Source organism: Phaethon aethereus, assembly GCF_964289735.1.
Source record: "Phaethon aethereus genome assembly, chromosome: 14".
NCBI lineage: Eukaryota > Metazoa > Chordata > Aves > Phaethontiformes > Phaethontidae > Phaethon > Phaethon aethereus.
In genome coordinates, this window is record NC_138590.1 from 9,206,779 (window position 1) to 9,221,760 (window position 14,982).

Consider the following 14,982-nt stretch of genomic DNA (forward strand, 5'->3'; position numbering starts at 1 on the left):
ACATCGACACCAGGGCACGCAGCCATCCTCCTGCGATCCAGGTGTCTCCGTCTGGAGATGTGCTTTGCAGCTGCCCACCTTGCCCAGGGCCACTGGCGCATCCCTGGGGACAGGCATGCCCTGCATGGCAGGGGAGAGCAGAGACTGAGCTGCCACCGTGTCACTCTCCGGCGCACGGCCGGGCTGGCTCCCTGCAGCCCAGGGACATGGCTGTGTGCTATCACACCCCACGGGTGGACACTATCCAAATGCCTGCACGTCCAGGATATGAATCAGCCCGGACAGGAGTGCAGCAGCCACTCCTGGACAAGCTGAGCTGCCAGGCAGGCTGCTCCAGCAGCCAGGCTGTGCTGGTGCCAAACCCCTCATGGGTTGGCAGGCAGGTTGCAGGCAGCAGCGCCTGCCCGGCTCCGCTGCCACCTTGCAGATCAGCCCCAGGCACAGAAAGACCTCAGCCTGGCACGTGTTTTGCCCTCCCTTGCACAGCCGTGCTCCTGTGGTGCCGAGCCACAGCACAGCGGCGCCCGGCCGGGGCAATGCCTAACCTTGACCTGACCTCCTGGTGAGGAGCCGTCCCTGCCCGGCTGTCCCACTGCGCCCCTGGCCACAGGCATGTTCCACCAGGCCGGCCAGAGCATTCCTCCCCAGAGAGCCTGTCCTCACTGGGCTATTTAAAGGCACACTTGTGCCCTTTATTCCCCGCCATGTTTACGCTGGAAGAGCCTCCAGTGACTTCAAGGGGGCACTTCCAGGCTCGGGGCAGCAGCAGGTGCAACGAGTTTGGGTGAAATCATGGGAGAAGTGAGGGATGTCGGCGCCCCATGTCCTGCAGCCAAGTACTAGGGCACGTCCTGGGATGGACTCCATGGAGAACGTCCCGCAGCCATCGAGGCTGGCGGCAGGACTGGTGGGTGCTGCAGAGCCCAGCTCACCCCTTCGGGTCCGGAGACCAAAGGAGCCGCACAAGCTAATTCCTCTCTTCCTAGCAGGGATGTCCACAGCGTGCTCCAGCCGCTGCCGGGACCTCGGGGTAGGCAGGACACTGGTGCCACCACCGCTGCGCAGGGTGCTGGCGCTGGGTGGCTGAGCGCTGTACGAAGGAGCCTCTTGGTGCCTCGGCTGCACTTGGCTCGAAGCACAGCCGCATTATCTGGCAGAGGGCAGGCAGCTGGTGCCTGCCCAGCGGCAGCACGTCCCCAGTGAGCTGCCACCTCCTGCAGAGCACCCGCGTGTGTCTCCTGGTGGGATGTGCATGGGCTGTTGCCACCTTGCTCTTCAAGTCCCCGTCAGCCCTGGCAAGTGCTGGTAGACGGGTATCTGATGGGTAGAGCAGGGCCCTGGAGAGGTGGTGGGGTTCTAGGACACCTCGCAACAGCCTGCACCCCCCATGCCGGCTGCAGGCAGGGCACAGAGATCCTTCTGCCCAGCACGGACATGCAGGCACCGGCAGTGGCCAAAGGGAGGGAAAGGGGAGCTGTTGTTTCAGAGCACATGAAATCCAGAGTCCTGATGAGAAGGACAGAGAAAGCTCAACCAGTTTTATAAGCTGCCTATCAAGTCCTGCCCGCCCCAGGTCACCTTCTAGCAGGCAGATCAGGGCACAGGCAGCAGCAGTTTCTCAGTACACCTTGTCCTGCTGTCACCTTTCACCCTCCCAAGGGTCCCGGGCACTCATAGGCTGTGGAGCAGGACCTGCCCATTGCCTGTGCTGGCGCGGGGCTGAGTGTATCTGCGTCCCACTGAACTGGCAGGAAGGCAGCTCGGGAGGGAAATCCGACCTGATGTGATTTGATTAAGAATGGAAAAATCCAGAGGAGCCATCAGCAGCGAGCTGGAGGTGTGAACCCTGCTGCTGTGGGGCTGAGGCTGGGTGGGCGAGTCTCAGAAACACAGCCCCTGCGCAGTGGTCCCCATCCCAAGGAGCCCATCAGCATTTCCCCAGGCTGGGAGCATCCCCAGGCAATGTCCCCAGCTCCGGCACTGCCATCCCCTCCCAGGCTTCCTGTGGGTGAGCAGTTACTCAGGACTTTCAATGGCACCTGGGCAGGTAGAAAGCCCCCAGCCTCCCTGCAGATAAAGCCCCACGACCCTGCAGGTACAAAGGAGGGTGAGCTCCACAGGCAGCTCTGCCCCAAACCAGCCACCTGGACCCACGTGTGCCCAGCAAGTGCAGAGAAGCATCTGGGGCCTGTTTCTACCTGCTTGGCACCCACCCCGTCCCCTGTTCCCCCCACGGAGCAAGCCTGGGTGAGGACATGCCACCTCTCCCCCTCCTGCCCAGCCCACAGCCAAGGCTCCAAGGCAGCACCGCAGGAACCCACACGCAGCCACCGTGCCGCCAAAGCGCATCCTGTGGGGAGCCTGTGGGTGGCCGAGCGTGCCGCCTCGCTGCCGGGCAGGCAGTGGGAGCTGGCGTGCCAGCGCTCGCCAGCCGGGCCATCACACCTTTGATGCGGGAAATGGCAGGTGCCCAGGGCAGCCGGGACGACGCCAGGCTGCTGCACCGGCGGGTGCCTCCACACTCCACTGCCCACGGGGGATGAGGAGTAGCGTGCCACTGAAGCTCTTCCGTGGAGGGAGTGTGGTGCCAGGCCCCGAGGGCTGCAGTTGGGCGCTTCTGAATTCCCCTTTGAAACCATGTCAGCGCTGCTGCGGGCACAGCTCCCTGCCCCGAGCCCCATCAGCACCACGTAACAGCAGTGTCAGAGCAAGCTATGGGGAAACCGAGGCACAGAGCTGTGACGCCTCAGGCAGCGGTGGGAGGGGGTGCTGCCTCCGTCCCCAGACCGACCCTTAGGGCAGGGGCCAACCAACACAGGTTGGTTCTCCCAAAAAACTCTTCCACGGGGCTCGTGCTTCTAGAGAGCGTGGATGTGTCAAGCCGCTGGAGATCTGTGTGGGTCGGCAAGGGGGACAGGGTGTCCCGAGAGCCCCAGGAGCTGCGCCCTCCGGCCCCAGCGGGCACACAGCTCGCCTTCGGCCGCCGCCCCGCCGCAGCCGTGCTCTCGCCGCCCCGCCGCCGCGGGCTGTCCCCACGCCGGCCAAGGACACGCACACTCCACCGCAGCAGCGACCCCCCCCCGGCCCTCGCGGTCTGCCAGCGCCCCAAAACCGGTGCTCCCCGTGCCCCGCCGAGGCGCGCGGGGCGGCTCTGCCACCTCGCGGCCGCGCGGGGCCGTGCCGGGCTGCCACGGGCGCTGCGCAGCCCCACGGCCCGGCCCCGCGCGTGGGGGGCGAGCCCGTCAGCACGGTTGCGGCAGAGAGACAGTAGAATATATTATACTCTGGACGTACGGGTCACACAAGGCGCTGTACAGAGCGCTTCTCGCCACCGGAGCTGCAAGTCTCTCAAAGGGGTCAGTAGCATCAGCGCCATGTGCTGCGGGGGGAACTGGGGCCTGGAGCGGTGCTCGGTGGCCGGGGGGGCTGGGGAGGACCCCGGCCACGGCACTCAGCCCGGCACCCTCCCATCGCTGGTGGTGTGGCTGGGCACGGGCTGGCCTCGGCGTGCCCCTTAGCGGGACATGAAGGCTGTGCTGCCGAAGGGACCGCAACAGCACATCAGGGTGGGCACCCAGACGGGCATGACACCCTGGTGGGGAGCAGGCAGCCACGTCTCTGGGGCTGCTCCGCCTCGGTCTTTGCACTCAAACCAGCGATTCCCCTGAGAGCCTCTTCCCAAGAGCCCCATATGCTCCGTGCCAGGCTGAAGACCCCCTCCGCAGCATGACACTCTTTGCAGCTTGGTCCTGATCTACCAGGGGACAATGCTGTCTTGTCACCCCTAGGGACACTTTTGTTACTGACATGGATTTCAGCAAATCCCTAGAAAACTGCAGCCACCTGCCCTCACTGCCTCATGCTCTTTTCCTTTGTGCAAACACATATAGGACATGGCACACTCATGCCTACCCATCAAAACGTGCCTCCCATTGGCACCCCCATCCCCCGGGATGTATTCTGCTAGCTGCTTCCCACCGCCTTCCTGGCCCGGGGCCACCACGGCTGCCGCCATCCAGCATCTCCCGTGACGAGTCCTCAGGTGCCAAGCGGACGGCGCTCATCCGATGAAGCCTGTGCCCTTGGGTGCCAGGCTGGCCATGCTCACACAGGCAAGCTCCAGCCCGTGGACTCCTGCACAGGGACTGTCACCAGGTAGCTGGAGGGCACATAGCCCCTCTGGCCGTTCACATCCACCAGGCTCCACTCCTTGCTCCCCTTCTTGTCATGCGGCTCCAGCACCACCACGGGCTGCCCGGCCTGGAGGCTCACCTCCTGCGGACTCCTGGCTGCGAAGGAGAAGCCGGCAACCACCTGCGAAAGGCGGGCGAAGGAGGGAGGAAGCCCTTGCTAGACGCGAGAGTCAAAGCGGGAAAAGGCATACATTGCAGGGCAGGTCCTAGAGGGGACATGGAAGTTGTTTCCAAGAGGGCAGCGCAGTACTGCCATCGATGAAGGGTTACTAGGGACCCCACCAAGCACAGTTCTCTGACTGTCCACCTCAGGTCCCAGCAGGGCAGACACCAGCCTTGCAGGCACTTGACCAGGGGCTGCGGCACTCCCCTGCTAGGCACGTGGCTGCACGTGTATGACCACGCATGTGCTGGAAAAGCAGGTCCACCTTCCCACCCACATGCTGCGCATGCAGAGACCAGCATGGAGCTGGTGGGGTTACTAGCAATGGCCCTGGGGGGTGTCCCCCATGCTCACCTGGAAAGCTGGGGTGAAGGTGGCCATCTGGGGCCTGGGAGCTTCAGGTGATGCATACGAATGTCGTCTTCTCTCTGTGCTGCTCTCCAGGGCTGGCATCGGCATTCCGGGCTGCTGGCTTTGTACTGGGCAATAGGGCTGGAGTTTTCCAGCAGGCACAAACCCTCGGGGACCTGGAGGACATGCATACACACAGGTGATGGGGCCCTGCTGCCTGGCACATGTAGGACTGGTTGGAGGACAGAAGAATGACAGCTTGGCTGTTGACTGGCATGGCACAGCAGCCCTGTTCAAACTGGTCCAGCACTAGGGGACATTCAGCAGCAAACCCCCCCCGAAAAGGGTTTCAAGATGTTTCTGCATGCACGGAATTCTCCTTTCCCAGCCATGATGAGCCACAAGTGCTCCCTCATGGGGAAACCTGAACTTTACAGCTAACGGCTATGGGCGCAGCTGGCAAAGCAGAGGTAGGATTGGGCTGAGCAAACCCTGGAAGGGAGGACCCGGGAGACAATGGCCTGCTGCTTCATCCAAGATGAGGAAGTGGTTTGGGTTTGGTTTCTGACCCTGGTGCTGAGGCGGGGAGAGGCTCCCCGTAGTGCCCACAGTACCTCCAGCATCCACCAGCCATCTGCTCCTGTTCCCCTTAGTGTCCACACTTTGCAGCAGAGCTACAATCTGTCCCCTTTGCAAGGTCAGGTCCAAGTCTCTGCTGCCACTGATGTTGCTTGTCACTTGGTAAAGTCTGTCTGGGCCGTGCTTGCTCACAAGGGAAAGGACCTTCTGCTCCTCGGCAGGGTTCAGAGGCTGTTGGGGAGCAAGAGACACAGGAGCACTTGAGGAGACAGGCAGGAGACTGAGGGCCTCCATGTACATGTGCTCTCCTTTCTGCAGGATCACAGCCCAGTGAGAGGTCAGAGGAGAAACTCCTTCACAGTATTTGCTCTAGCTCATGGTTTGGAGATGAGTGTCCAGAACCAGAAGAGCTGAGACTGTTGCATCCCTGGTTATTCCCAGCCAGCTGCTGAGGGCTTGCAGGAAATACTGTGGCTGTGGCAACCTCCTGTGCAACTTTCTGAGCCAACCTCTCCCCCAAGGAAATGTTCTGCACTGGGAAGCCACAGTCCTACCTCTTCATCCTGCTGGCCTGAGACACCCCCTTCTCAGCTCCTACCTGTGCCATAGGGCTTGGTGTGACCATCTCAAACGTCTGGCAGAATATACGGAGCTGAGTGCCAGACTGCTGCAAGGTGTCTTCCACCACCTTCCAGAAACTGGGCAGAGGCATGTGGCCATGGGGCATCTGTGAAGACAGACCCTGAGATCAGAGAGGGCCCTGGGGAGGCTAAGAGCTGTGGGTAGGGTCAAAAGAAAAGGAGGAGGAAAGAAAAGAGGTGTGGAAGCAAGAGAATAGACTTTGTCACTAAGGATGCACCTTGCATCTAGGATGTGGTTCCCTTTGGCAAGGAGAGCTGCTGCTCTCTGGCTTTGAGCCACCTGCCCTGGGCAGGGCAGTCACGCACGTGTCTCTTGGGCCATACCCAGCCCACCGCAGCAGCCCCTGGGTCCTGCTGTCCTGCCCCAAGCCCACAGTCTGTCCCATGTAGCTCCAGGGTAGATGTCTGCAGGATAAACATCCCCGACTGAGCAAGGGAAATCCACCCTCATGACTAGGTACGTACGAGTAGTGCCTGAGAGGGTACGTCTATGGGGCCACATCTTGTTCTCATCTTGGTCATGGGTCAGGCCAGGGCCATGCCCTACCCCAGGGCTCCAGACTGGCTGGACCCACCACGTTTGCAAATGTCAGGCTCAGAGAGTGCCGTGCAGCGAGGGGTCCTGGGAGATACCTCCCAGGGGATGGAGGTTCGAGGGATCCTCATTCCTCAGGCCACAGGCTGTCCTTCTCCTCGCCTTCCCAGGACAGAGCTCTCTGGAGCTCAGTTAACACTGATCCCTCAATAAATTACCAGTGGTGTCCTCAGAGAGCAGGACAGTTCCTGGCAGTTGAAGAGGAGACAATTTGGCTTTCTCCAGCTGAAGGGAGGAGAGATCACTTAAAAATGCTAGACAGGGAGCTGTGTGTCTGAAAGGGCAGGCTTGGTCTACAGCAAACCTTCAGTGCCCTGACATCCAAGTGATGTCCCAAGCCTGAAGGAGTCAGGTCTGGTTCAGCATGTGCGCCGGTTTGGGCACACACACCAAGGGGCCACTCTCACCTGCTCTAGCTCCTTTTCTGCCTGGTGCAGGACCTGGGCCGCCAAGTCCTGTTGCAGGGCACTGAGGGAGCACAGTATCTGCCCCAGGAGCTGCAGAGCCACCTGGTTGAACCGCGGGAGCTCGGCCACGAGCAGGGCATTGATGGCGAGGTAGGTGTTCATGGCTGCCTCCTCATCATACGTCACGCTTCCCATCTCGTTCTTTCGCTCCTGGATCTCCTCATAGTCCAGCAGCTTGTCCAGGCGCTTCTTGACCAGCTGTTGTGGCCCCACCAGCATGTCCGAGAGGCTGCAGAGGGGCTGCCAGACCAGCCTGTCCAGTCGTCGCTTCTGTGGGGTGAGAGAACCCAAATCTCCATGTGAGCCCCCCAGACAGGCCCAGCTGTCTGCATGGGGCACTGTCTTACACAGGAGAAAAGGCTTGGGGACCTGTTGAAGGGCTTGTGTGGAGCAGGGAGCATCTGAGGCACCCTCCCCTGAAGGTACATAGGATGCCAACCAAAGCAAACCCTTGGTAGAGAGCTGTCGTGCATGCCACGATTCAAAACTTGTGCTCCATGCAAATGATCAGGTAGGACCCTCACGCACAAGGTACCATAGGCCAAGGGGTGCTGCAGTGACTGTCCCATGCAGGTCACAGTGTCCTGGATTGATGAAGCCTCTCAGCCCAGGGTCTGTGCAGCCATCCCACGTAGCTACCCTCCCTCCCCGTGCTGGTGCTCCCTGGGGATGCCGGCATCCAGGTGTGTGGTTCGGGCTGTCCTGCCACACTCTTCACTGCTCTCAAACCCTCCCTGACTGCATTCATGGTGGCACCCACCACCCAAGAGGGAACCCTGAAGAACCAAGCAAGGGTGGTGGAAGGAGACAGATGGAGGGCTCTTGGGCTCCCAAAGGTGAGTACAGATGCCCACAAGGCATGGGCAGGTTGGACTGAGGTGAGACAAGGTGGCAAACACCTTGTGTGAGTCAAATAAACAGTACGCCTGCTTTCCCACCATCCTGTCTCTGCTGCAGCCCTGCCTGCATGGCTGGCCATGAACATGTCAGGGCCTTGAAGGCAAGAATAGTCTTTAATGGCCCAGACCAGCCTCACCTGGAGCCTCCACCCACACCCCTGCCCGCAGCTCATTTAAGGGACTTCAGCTGCTACTTGAGTATTGCTGTGGGTAAGCTTATTTCTGCCTCTGTCTCCTGGGTGGACCTTGGGTCTCTGCTGTAGGTAGCTCAGCTTCTGGATGGACCCCTCAGATAGACATTGCAGCTTTTCTTCAGATCTGGATGGGCTTAAGAGCTGTGTTGTAGCCATGTCTCTGGCCCCGTCTCACTTTGTTTCCTGGATGGACCCTGGAGCTTGTTCTTCATGTGCCTGGGACTGCTGATGGATCCCATTACCTGTCCCTCCATGTTCAGGCCCCAGGGGACTGTGCCTGTTGGTGGGGACACTGCCTGCTCTGGGGTCCCCCTCAGCTCTTGGCTGCCCTGCCCTGGAGCCAGCCCCTGCTGCGCCCTGGCAGAAGGTGTGAGAGCAATGCTTGGTTGTGACCCTGAAGGAGATACACAGGGAAGGAGCACTCACAAACTCTGGGAAAACAGTGCCATGGAGGTACTCCGCAAAGCAGCGGTACTGCTGGGCTGGTCCCTCGTCAATCTGCAGTTCACGCTTGTGTGGGGTGGGCAACAGGAATGCCTGAAAGGGAGAGAGCCATCAGACCTGACCTGCAGAAGCTGCCCAACACTAGCTAACCCATCTGTAACCTACCCCTGTGTTCCCAAAGACATGCCAATGTCCCAGCCTGGGTGCTCTGTGCTAGCAGCCCAGTAGGACTGATGCTCTGGGCTACTCTTGCCTGCAAGCCAGGGAACTTGCTTAGGTGTTGGCAAACCTCTCCCCTTGAGCAGGGGTCATGCACTGGCTTGCAAAAGCAATCCCACCCCAGCAAGGTGGCCAAGGCTGCCCTGTGGCCCCAGGCAGCCTGCCCCAGCTTGGTGTTGCCTGGTGCTTTGATACTTGGGTTTGGTGCTCCAGTAGCTCCAAGGGATTTCTTGTATTTGTACAAAATCTTCCCCCCACCTCTGCATGGAGAGTGAGACTGGTGGGAAAGGAAAGCAGCTAGGGATGCATTGGGTGGACACCCTCCTCTGCTTTGAGAGGCTTTGCTCTAATGTTAACTCTGTGGGCAGCAGCCTCCTTCCTGCCTGGAGGCAGATTTTGGTGCACAACCTCTAGACCCAGCAAAGGGAAGACTGAGCTCCCAGAGCCCCAGCCTGCTGCTGGTGCCAAGGGAAGCCTGGCCTCCTGCTCCTCCTGGGCTTGGTTTCGCTGGCCCTTGGAGCACTGCTCCTGCAGTCAGTCCTGGAGCAGCAGGAGCTCCGTCTGATTCTCATAAACCATGGCTGCCATGGGCCTCTCAGAGTGCCATGCTCTCTGTCCTCTATCCTGCCTTTTTGCTTGTGGTCATGTTTAGGAGACCCTTCCTTTGTAGTCTTCCCTTGCCACAGGAGGGACTGGAGATAGAAATATAAAAGGGGAAAAGGATTGACCCTTTGAGCAGAAGGCAGCAGCTCTGAGATCTGTGCTTTTCCTCAACCCTACAGGGGCTCTTACACAAGCAGAGGTGGCAGTGATGATCTTGTATGCATCAAGATTTGCCTCTCCTTGTGGTGGGGGCACTGATACAGATACACAAGAGGGAACAGCCAGCCAGCATGAAGAAAGGCTGGGCTGTCTCTGCCCTTTGAGAACACATCTTCACCAGCTCCTCAGGATGTCTTTGAGAAGCTTTCAGAGGGAGAGAGACAGGGCATGCATGCAGCCCCACCTTCCCCCACCAGCAGCTCCTCTGAAGCTGCATCCAAGCCCCAGAATGACCCCTAACCACAGCTTATGTAGGCTGCCCAGCCTATTTGCAGACACTTGGTGTCCTGGCTGAAGCCAAGAAGCTGGCTTACAGAGATGCAGCTCACAGAGGGGCAGCGTCAGGCAGGTCCCCACGAACAGTCATACCCTGTGTCCCTAGCTGATGCCACATCTCACTGTCATACAGATTGCCATCCTCATGTTTTCTATTCCAATCCTATTTACCCACTCTTTGGGCTACAGGGAGTCTTTCTGTCCCCCTTTCCTCCTTCCCAATCCTATATGGGGAGCCCTTGTCAATATTTTCATGACAAGGTCTTTCCAGCCCTTGAATTGCTGTTTTCTGAACCCTCTGCCATCTCCTGAGATTTTCATGATAATACAGTGCCTGGAGATTTCAAGTTTTGCCATTGCTCATACTTTCATTTCCCTCAGATGCCTCAAGGGATTTCCATGAGAAAATCACAGCAGCTACTCAGCTGGGGTCATCTCAGAAGAGACATTTCCCTGATTTGGGAATGCTTCTGCCTTTTATCTGTTATGCAAGAATTCCCAGGCTGAACAACTCTCCGCTTTCTCAGCTATTTAATACCTTGAAATAATGATCAGTTCAAGGCCTGATTATTCTCAAACGACACCCAGCTCAGATTGTGTCAAGGAAGCCTTGACTTTGTTCCAAGCTCTGCTGGACCCGAGTGACCCTTGCGAGCCTCTGGCACAACGTGTTCAGCTGAGAGATGCAAGTCATTGAACATCCCCAACAAACCTGGTTTCCATAGCACTTGAAAGTATTCTGCAACTCCAAAAAACAGGTCCTGAGGCCTGGATAGGGCCAACCCACTGCAAGTTATCAGGGTTTTACCTCTAAATGGCCCAGGTAGGATGCCACATTCTCCTTCAGCACAGCCACGCTGGACACCATGTACTGGAACTTCTCCTCCAGGTCGTCGTACTCCCTGTCCTCCATCTGCAAGGCAAGGGGCAGCTTATCCCCAGCACGGGTAGGCCAGGTAACGCCTTGGGCAGGGCTGATGCCCCTCACTGGGTGCTAATGTAAAAAGCACCCAGGCACCTGCCTGAAGCTCACAGTGCTGGGGGACAGGCAGGGGAGGCCCTGAGAGCCTCCAGGAGTCTGAAAAGGGCCAAGATCTAGGGTGTTTGGGATGCATGTGGAAACAGGGCTTTCGGTCTGGTTGTGGTGCTGGGGAACACCAGGGCATCCTTCCTTTTGCTGGGATGCCGGAGGATCCTGTGGATCCTTTGGGGGCCAAAACACTGCCCTGCAGCACTCTGAGGCAGGGAGCAAGGTGTGTACCTGCATCCCTGCTACCTTGCTGATCCCTGGGAATGGCGACCAGGAGCCACCCTTTGGCTGCTGGAAAATGGGACTGTGGCTCATGTGAGAGCACGGGCCACTGGGTGTCAGCATTGGCAACCTCGGCTCCGCTCTCCCCGTCCCGCTGGTGAGGCGTCTCGGGAGGCAGCGGAAAGCCCCAGAAACGACCCAGGGAGAGAGAGGCAGTGGGTCCGCAGGCGGTGGGGTGTGGGCTGCCCACCTTGGCCACGATGCCGGCCTCATGCATGAAGAGTCGGCTCAGCCGCGTGGTCTTCTTGGCAATGGAGTGCGTGTTGAGGCGCGCGAAACGGTCCCGCAGCGTCAGGTGCTCGGCCTTGTTGTATTTGGTTGCTGCCTCGGGTGGGGGCACACAAGGCAGGAGGAAAAAAGATCAGAAGAGGAAACTTTGGGACAGCATCCTCAGCAGCCTGAGCAGGCAACGCAGGTGAGCAGCACGGGGGCCCGGAGCTGACAAGTCGTGATCGACAGGATAAGCACAACCCACATCAAAGAAGGGCAGCCTCGGGGAAAGTACTATGAAAACCAAAAAGAAGAGCAAGCTCCCATTTGTGGGGAGCTTGATTTCTCCTATCCCAAGGGCAGGACTGTTCCTCCCCATTCCCCAGCTCCAGGAATGCAGACAGACTGGGTTTGTCTCAGCCCCTCGCCATGCCACCCTGCTCCTGCAGCCTTCAGGTCTTGCCCAGAGTGGCATTTGCAGGACCAGAGCAGTGCCGGGAGCTGCCTGCACCGTGCCAGGAGCTGCCTGCACAAGTTTGTGTCTCCACCAGGCGGGACGGGTGGAGGGCAGGAGAGCTTTGAACTGATTTAAGTAGGAATTAGTGCAACACCAAGGGGAGACGACTGGGGCTGGGATGGGGCTTCCCAGACGCCATGCCCCCGCCTGTGCCGTGCCCCCTGCCCACTCACCTACTTCTCTGCGCCGTTTGTACTCGTTGATGTTGGCGTTGACCTGGGCCATGGCACGGACGGCTGCCTGCAGGGCCGGGTAGGCACTGGCGCTGGTGGGGGTGTTCTCCAGGATCTTCCCCAGCAGCAGCGGGTATTTGGTGACCCTCTGCACCGGCATCACCAGGAAGAAGCTGAGGTCTGATGCACCTGTGTGAGGCCTGACAGAGAGGGGACTCTCTCGAGGTCGGCGTGGAGGGCTGCCCTCCTGCCCTGCCACTCCCCCCAGCTTCCTCTGCAAGCTTTTTGGGGAGTAAACAGCTGCAGGGGAGCTTTGCTGCCTTGGACCCATGGGGGACCTGTGCCTAGCAGCCATGAGGGGTTTCTGGCAGTGAACCCCTGCTCCCTGCCAGCTGTGGGGCCGTCCCCCCCGCAGCGCTGGCAGAGGGATGCCGTCCCCGCCAGCCCCAAAGGCTGTGCCAGCGCCGGGCGGACGCCCTGAACAGTGCTGTGCTTGTCTAGCTGGGAGGCACGGGATCGGCACTTGTTTGGGGGCAACGGGGAGGGGGGTGTGGGAAAAGTGCAGGCAGGCTGCAAGCAGGACTCTCCTTCTACCCGCACGCAAGGCATTGCTCGTTAGGGAGTCACATTGCCTGTGCCCTGAAACAGAGCGCAGCAAATCCCAGCAGCTCCTCCACTGCCGCTCCTGCTTCTCCTGGCTCCAACAGTGCGTGTGACCCCCTCAGAGTTCCGGAGGGGTTCGGCAGGTCCCCTGGGGCCAGCCCATCTCTCTGGTCAAGCTGGGGAACATGTGCCCTCCTGTGGGCACAGCCTCTTGGGCTGTGGAGCAGGCAGGAGCTGTGGGTGCCACCCTATCCTTTGTTTCGGGGTCCACCATAGAAGACCACCAACCTGTAGTACCCCTTTTGGCAAGTGGCCCCAAGGATGCAGGACAGGCTGCCAGGAACTACACAAGGCAATGCCACAAAGAAGATGGCCATGATATTACACTCAGTCTGGTGGCACGTACTTGTGCAGGCAGCTTGTCCAGAGAAGAGAAGGGCAAGGCCAGTAGGTAAAACAGGGAGAGGGAGGTGGTGGCCTCAGCAGCAGGTACATACACTGTTGCATTCAGGGTCTCCAAGATCTCCTCCTGCAGCCTGGGGTCCTTGTGGTAGCTCTCCACCAGTAGGAGGGCATGCTCGTAGCTGGCACAGTAGATCTTGTAGACGGTCTCCATCTCCTCCTTGAACTCCTGGAACAGGGCGCCTGGGGAAGGAAAGCAAGGCTGGAAAGGATGGTCCTTTTCCTGTGGCCTCAGAGAAAGATGGAGGTTTCTCCCCAGCCTGCTGGAAGGGTGAAGCCAGCAGAGTAGTGCCAGCCAAACATGCCGGGGCAGTGCTTTGCACCCCAGGCATCTCCGCTAAGCTGGGCCTGATCCTTCCCACTACCTCACTTTCTGCAGGCTGGGCAGGTCTGCCTTGCCCCTGTGGGCTGAGCATGGGTGGCTGCCTGTGAACAGCAGCATGCTGGCAGCAGCGCTTCCTGGAGCCGAGAGAGGGGCAGGAGGTATCAGGGCGGGTGGGCTGGGGGCTGCACCCAGGCACAGCTCCGGGAAGCGGCACTGCCAGCACCAGCAAAGGCATGGGTGGGTGCAGGTCAGCTCTGGGCACTGCACCACTTACTGATGCAGAGCAGCTGCTCGTGCTCCTGGGTGGCTGTGGCCTCAAGACCCTTCAGGAACCGTTTGGAGACATGGAGGATGTCATTGGTGTTAGAGAAGAGTCCTTCCAGGTCAAGATCAGGCAGCTGAAGGGAACAAAGATACCCCAGGGTAAGACAAATACATCAGACAGAGGTGGATCGTGTGTTCTGGAGGTACTCATGCTCTCATGAGCACTCATGTCCTTCCAGCTACCACATGGGGATGTGACACCCAAGGAGCTGGAGCGATGTTCTGTTTCAGGAGGCACTGAGGATGCTGAGACCTGGCTGTGCTCCCGAGCTGGGCAGTGAGGCCTTTTCATACTACAGATGTGGGGTTAAAGCTATAGGACAGCTGTACTGGGTCAGACCCTATGTCCATCCGACTCAAGACCCTGGCTGATTGGGGGGAGCCCAGGAAGGTGGAAGATGGGCACACAGTGACCTCCCTGCAGTGATTTGGGTATCTCTCAGTTCTTGACACATTCACCCTGCAGTCCTCAGCCCCTGGGCGGGGGGGTGTACCTCCTCTCACCTGCTTCTTCTGGAGGTGTGCCCGGATGTCCAAGATGCAGAGCTGGATGTTGTGGACATAGCTGGCCTCAGTGGTGATGAGCTCCTCCACAGCGAGCCGCTGGCTCAGCTCCATCCTGTCACAGGGCATCACCTCCTCGTAGATGGCCTCTTCAGTCTCGGCTGCGTCCTCAGCATCGGGCTCTGCCCTGTGGACACTCTCCATCTCGGCGTGATACTCTGCAGGGGGTGGCAGGGGGTTAGGGACAGGCTGTGGCAAGGGAAGCCCTGGAACCAGAGCTCTGGTGCCCAACCAGCTCAGTGCCCATGCTCCCTTCCCTGTGCTGGGGCCACCCCACAGCACTTCCCCAGGGAAGCTCAAGCCATCTGCATTTACAAGCAAGGTGCAGATGACACTCCAAATCCATAAAAACATCAAGCACTGCAAGCCAGGAGCGGGCTGGCAGCGGGGGGCAGACACCCACATGTGGCAGGCAGGGGCTTGCCACACATGTGCCCAAAGTCCAGAGACCATGTGCAGGGCCAGGGCGCAGGCAAGGGGAGCCTCAGATGCAGGAAGGGGCCCGGCAGCACTCACCCAGCACAGGGGCTGCTCAGGGGCTGGTCCCCGAGGGCAGAGCGGGGTTCGCCTCTGCTCCCGCTCTGCGCTGCCAGGGCTAGCCGTTCCCTCCCTGCCTGGGCTGTTGGCGCCTGGCACGTCGCCTGGCGTT

General features: G+C 59.6%; 1 protein-coding gene across 1 annotated transcript; it reads right to left on the reverse strand.

Annotated features, from left to right (window-relative positions):
• Window positions 1-4,104: 4,104 nt before the first annotated feature.
• On the reverse strand, window positions 4,105-14,477 carry ARHGEF37 (Rho guanine nucleotide exchange factor 37; the record flags this gene model as incomplete). The annotated part of the gene is made up of 12 exons (XM_082006419.1): window positions 4,105-4,314; window positions 4,711-4,883; window positions 5,322-5,517; window positions 5,885-6,013; window positions 6,930-7,259; window positions 8,509-8,619; window positions 10,652-10,756; window positions 11,346-11,476; window positions 12,056-12,255; window positions 13,156-13,303; window positions 13,720-13,843; window positions 14,274-14,477. The coding sequence occupies 12 exons, from the start codon at window positions 14,475-14,477 to the stop codon at window positions 4,105-4,107; spliced, it is 2,061 nt and encodes a 686-aa protein (XP_081862545.1).
• Window positions 14,478-14,982: the final 505 nt, after the last annotated feature.